Source organism: Acanthisitta chloris, unplaced genomic scaffold (assembly GCF_000695815.1).
Source record: "Acanthisitta chloris isolate BGI_N310 unplaced genomic scaffold, ASM69581v1 scaffold22547, whole genome shotgun sequence".
NCBI classification, from domain to species: domain Eukaryota; kingdom Metazoa; phylum Chordata; class Aves; order Passeriformes; family Acanthisittidae; genus Acanthisitta; species Acanthisitta chloris.
In genome coordinates, this window is record NW_008683469.1 from 1,376 (window position 1) to 7,347 (window position 5,972).

Below are 5,972 nucleotides of genomic sequence, written 5' to 3' on the forward strand. Positions count from 1 at the left end.
CTAAAGTGGGGGGAAATCACACTAAAATTCCTATTCATATATGAATGCAGTCATTGCAAAATGACTTACATTGATACTTTTTTTCCCCTTCCCCTGATAATACATACCAGATGTCAGTATGAAATAAACATTGCATGAGGTTTTGTTTTCAGATGGGGGAAACTTTGCCTTTGTCATGTCTATACCTTTTCTTTTGTTGTTAATCACATGCTGTCACAGTGTGGATCTTCTGTTTGCATGTTGTGTGCTTTTACCTTGATTTGTTGCTTAGTAACTTTCCTTTCTTACCAGATATTTTTGAAAAAGAATTACTTAAAGTAACCAAAGAGAATGAACAATATTCCACTTTTATGACTGGCTTAAATATGCCAATAGTCTTTCACAGCATGCTGAACTTTGTTTGAATGCTACCATTTCAAACTGAGGATGAAATTGAGGTGTAAACTGCATAACTGTTGTGCAGTTCTTGAGTTTCAAATGTTCAAAAATCAGAAAGCTAGATTTTCTCCTATTTACTTGAAATTTTAACTAGCATTCTAAAGTGTCTAAATTGTCAGTGCAAGACAAATATGAATACCTAGCAATATGTGTTCTCCCTCTTATGCTCTGTACCTTTCAATTCTGCCAAAAGAAACATTTGTGAAATGTCTAGATTTAGCATTCTTCATAATATGGATAAGAGGTTAAAATCTGGTTTTGAAAGAACATTTTCTTAAAATGTTAACTGTGGAATTATTCTTACACTGTTGTTTTATGTAATGGTTCAGCATATTGAGATATAGGAAACTACTTTTGACTGCAAAGCCTACTACAGAAAAATCAAGTTAGCTTGTTTAACTGCTTGATTTTATGATGGATTCATCTTAAGTCACCTGTACTTTGTAGCCAGTAAATCTTTTTTCCAGATCTCTGTTTCTGTTTTACAGACAGCTTATTTATTCTTAAAATTTTCTTGTCAGTTAGGACAGACTAATATTTTCAGCCCCTTGAACCTTTCCTCTACCAGGCAGGGCATGAATGTGTGGACCTGTTATCACTAGTTAAGCATCTTGCTTTCAGCCCCTTCAACTTCTTACTGCACTTTTGAAATCCCAGTTTAAGATCTGATGGTGGAAGAACAGGGAATGAAAAGATGTTCAGCTTCATTAGCTGTACAGGCAGAGTTTGCTAAGATATTAATTGCTTTATTGTTTTATTACAAAAATGAGAAAGCCAAGAAGACAGATACTGTGCATGTGATATATAAATGCATTGTAGTTCTTACACAGCTACACACTTGGGAACACTTGCAGTTGTTCAGTGTTTTAAAAATACACAGAACATTAAAAAAACCAAACCCCTAAACCTAACCCAACCAACCAAAATCCCAGAACAAAACTCAAAAAATCCAAGCCCACCCCAAAATGCAGAAACAAATAAACCTTCCAACCCCCCCCCCCCAAATTATCTTTTGAAATTTAGAAGAAAAAAAGACACAGGAGTCAACAGGCTTCACCTTTTGATATTTTTCCTCTTACTTGTCTTTGTCTCTTCTGCATTTTGAAATATATTTATCCTCTTTTAAAGAGTTTCGAATATCCAGCAGCAGCTGGCCTTGCTAGATAATGAGTCTTGGCCCGGAATGGCTGAAGCGGACAGGGACCGTCTTCAGCTCATCAAAGAGAAGGAAGCTCTTCTTCAGGAGCTGCAGCTCATCAGTCAGCAAAGGCGATCCCCAGAAGACATTGCACGTTTGGAGGATGAAAAAAGACGCTTGGAGGATGAAATTCAGCGAGCTCGAGCCACGTCTGCTCATGGGGCCACTGAAAGGTTTGGGAATTTAAATTGTTTTCTTATCTATTGTAAGATCCATATAGTGGTTTCAAATGGAAGAGTGGGGAAATTCACTTTGTTTAAGGGAAAGCAAAAGTTACTCGAGTACTTTGCTCTCAGAAAAGGAAGAGAGTGCTCCTGACTCCAAGTATTTAATTCTGTCTGTCTTGAAGTTTTCTGAGTTGCAGTGATGTTGACTAGTTAGTTTGCCTTTCATTCGTCTAACAAGTCTGAATAGGAAGAAGAGGTCAGGAAAGAGTCCCAAAAGGTGCTTGGAAAAAGTCTGAGTGATACTCTCATAATAGGGACCTGAATAACAGTACCTGGATACTGACAGATTTTTCTGTTATTTGCAGTGAGTAATATCATCTCCAAAAGTATCAAAACAAAGATCCTTTCCAATGTTTAGTTTCTGCCTTCTAACAGGAAATTCAAATGATTAGGCTTTTGCTGCCTTTTATATACAATATTTCCTTTTCTTTTGCAATCTCAGCAGTGGGAGCACATCCCAACTCTGACATTCAGAGAATATAGTAAACAGAGTCATTCTTGAAAACTTACATTAAATATCAAGTTACATGTAAAATAAACAACCAACAAAACATATTATTGGAAACACTGTTTATTTCAAAGTTGCCCAGTTTTTCCTGTAGCCAAAGAAATGAACAAAACCTCTTAACCTCTTTTTACCATAGATGCTTCCCGTGAAAGCAAGAAGCTACTTGTTCTTGTTTCCAAGACTTGTTTCTCTTAAATAGTGGTAAAACCTCAGGTTTTACACTTCAGGAAAACCTACATGAACCAGTTTTAATATCTGTGTTAAGGTTAATATTTACATATTAAGACCCTAACTATTTGAAAGCGCCTTCCATATACAGATTTTGACAACTTCAGTTGCTTTAAAAAGGCTTACTTCAGGCAGTAAATTCAGGCAATAAACAGAAAATTCACAGCCAGCCTACAGGTCAGTGTTAAATATTTTGCAATTTTTGCAATATCGTTATGTTGGCTTTCCAGCTTAAACTGACAGAAAAGGGAGTTCACTGTACCCTGCAGTGTAGTAAGTTTTATTTGTTGTTTTTGGGCTCTCATGTTAGGTAGTGCATACTATGTTGGCAAGAAGGCTAAGCTATTTTTCCATGTAGTTCATGCTGTGGAAACCAGCATTCCAGTATGGTACTTGATATTTCAAATGTTAGCAAAAATCTGAGTAGAAGTTAGAATAATATTGTTGGGCACTCTATTTTTGTACAACAAATTGGAGGAAAACTTAACTATTAGTAGCCCTAGTTGTTTTATTTGTTTGTTTTAGACTCAGGAATACCCCAAACCATTTGTACTTCTGCTTTTCTGCCACTACTTTCTTCTAATCATGAAATACAAAGGAGTTTCTTCTTTAAATAATTACCAGTTCTGCTCTGTTACTGAGTTACGCCGAGATCAAAATGAACTTAAAATCTGTTCCACAGTGTTGAGGGTTTTGTTGTTGACTGTTTTGGTTTGTGAAGGTGTTTTTGGTTTGGGTGGGGGTTTTTTTGTTTGGTTTTGATTTTCTGTTTGGTTTTGTTGTTGTAGTGTTGTTTTTTTAAGATCAGCTGACAGCCTTAGTTGGAGACATCTCTTATCCCCTAGCACAGGTACCTGCCTTGCAGCACTGATCCCTGTGAAGTGCAGGTTCCTAAGTTTGCTTTTTAAGGTAGATTGTGTGAATATCCCTGCTTTCTTCTGCAAGATTTTGAACCAGTTAAGTTTCTTGCATCTATTTATTTTTGTCTTTCGGCTCCTGCACTCAGGGCCTATATCACATAGGTTTGCATAGCTGAGCTGCAGCCTTCCTTGTGCCACTTGGTTTTAACCTGGTTGAAGGTCCACAGAAGCAGGAGAAAAGCTTCAGCATTGCACACATGCCTCTGCCATGTGGTTGCAATGAAGAAGCCTTCCCAGTGGGCCATGGTGTTGCTGGAGTGTAGTGCTCCAGCCCTTTGCCAGCATATCAATTGATGAAGTTGGAGGCCAAAGAGGTTGAAAGATTTATATTTTCACTGCTAACAAAGACATATTTTTTTCATATCTTAACCATCCAAAGTTTATTGAAACTAATGCTGCTGTTTTATCCAGGAAAACTCCCTTTTTGATGAATTTTTTTTTCATCCTGCCCATGAACATGTTGAGTTCTAACAAGCTGTCTTTGCAACTGAGGAAGGTCTGAAGCATTCAAACAAGTTTGATTTACTTTCTCCAAGCTGTCTGTCAGAATTCCAGTTTCCAGCCAGCTTATGAATGCAGGGCTGGAGGAGTAATTTTCCTGGACACACAAATGTACAACACAAAACAGATTACTACCCTGATTTTATCTTGAAGTTCAGTGATTGTGCTTGGAAAAACAAAACACCAGGTATACTTACAATTATGGATTCAGAAGAAGAATAAGTGTGGTCTCACTAGATAAAATCTATTTTTTGAAGTTCTAATAATCTAAAAATACAGAATTTAAGATATAGGTGTATGAGACTGACAGCATTAAAGGTACATTCCCTTTGTGTGGTGGCAGTGGTATAGAGTAGTTCAGCTGCTTTTTATTACAATTACAATGCAAAAAATAAGTCACAGCATGAGATTTTTGTCATAATATAGTACTGTATCACCTGCTTGAGTATGATGATATATAAATGCACTTAAAACACCTAAAACAAAGAGCTTAAAGTTGACTTTTATGGTTATACTTAACAGAAGTCCTCCAAAAGTTTTCTTTCAATCTTTGAAATTTTACACTAATTAGCCTGGCTAATTAGAGCTGTTTGGAATATTTTTTCCTGACAAGGTGGATAGTCATAGTAGCTCTCTGGCCCAACCAGTTTGATGCTAGGGAGAAAAATAAATCATGTAGAGTCTGATGGTTTTATGTCTTTTTATGACTTGACTAATTGCTGTAATCTGTTTTCAGCATCATGACTCTTACATTGTGCCTGAGTTACTTTTCTTGTCTGGGAATTCTGCTGGAGTTTTGGTTCTCGTGTTCTTGCTGGAATTGCCATCGCTGCATATGAGCTGCATAAATTAAAACTTTTCATTAAACAGTGAAGCATTTTTTAAATATTCCAAACTGCAATGAAACAGTATTTTTCTATACTTGGAAAGCTCCTAGCACTTCTTGAGCACTACTATGATGAAGAAGATAGTAATATGTATCTGTTTAATTGTAGGATACTGTTACAGGAAAAGAGAAATTGTTTGCTTATGCAACTAGAAGAAGCTACACGTTTAACCTCATATTTACACTCCCAGTTAAAAAGGTAAGCTATGTAAAACTAGCAGGTTTTGAAGTTTAACTGCAGCACAGAAGAATATTAATAGCATATCAAGTTTACCTTTTTTATCCTTTTATGTGTTTGTGGCAAGTAAATTAATTTTAAACTAAACTTATACAGTTAGGTCTATGGAATGCGATGATTTGGATGGAGTTTTTAAATACTATTAGTGATGGCTATGTGGGCTACATTATTAAGTGTCTTTGGGAATTTTATAGGTTATCTTATTTTCTGAAAAGGAGATAAGTACTTAAAGCCTGTTGTAATATTGTTGCAGTTTTACTAACAAGAAGATAGCATTCCTTTAAGTTCTGTGAGTTTTTAATATTCCTATAGCTTCTCCAAAGGAGGGGTTTGGATCCCTGGTGAGATGGCAGAATTTTGCCATTTAAATATGAGAATGTGCTAAGACCCACACAGAAGGCCAGGCTGTTCTGCATATTCACACTCAGAGCTGCCTTTTGAGATGCAGCTCTTGGGAATTCCTCAGCTCAACACTACACCAGCATCAAAAGCTCATTTCCTGCTGTGTCTCACTTCATCTCTCTCTGTCATTTATATTCTTCTCTCCCTTAACTGAGTAGTAAGAAGAACTGGAGTAGGATTCATCCAAAAGTCTCTTTAGTTTGCACTGAAAAACCTGTGAGAGTGAGGCTTAGGCAGCAGTTTGTTAGGACTTTGCAAATCCCTTTGCACTTCTTCTCCCTGGTAGGTTTATGAGCCATCATTAACATAAATTCAAGCTGGATCATGGCAATCAATCCTTTCTGGCTTTACATTGAGTCTGCTGATCCATAGCCTGCTCTGGCCTCTTTTCTACCAAATTACAGCTGCTTATGTGTTGGGGGAAAG

At 36.7% G+C, this 5,972-nt stretch overlaps 1 protein-coding gene across 1 annotated transcript in view; it reads left to right on the forward strand.

Moving 5' to 3' along the window:
* Positions 1–1,106: 1,106 nt before the first annotated feature.
* WWC3 (WWC family member 3) overlaps positions 1,107–5,972 on the forward strand; it is a 27,211-nt gene continuing 22,345 nt past the window's right edge. The window contains exons 1-3 of the mRNA XM_009078960.1: positions 1,107–1,218; positions 1,563–1,809; positions 5,016–5,105. Coding sequence (XP_009077208.1) covers positions 1,107–1,218; positions 1,563–1,809; positions 5,016–5,105 — 449 coding nt within the window. The remainder of the gene's footprint in view (positions 1,219–1,562; positions 1,810–5,015; positions 5,106–5,972) is intronic.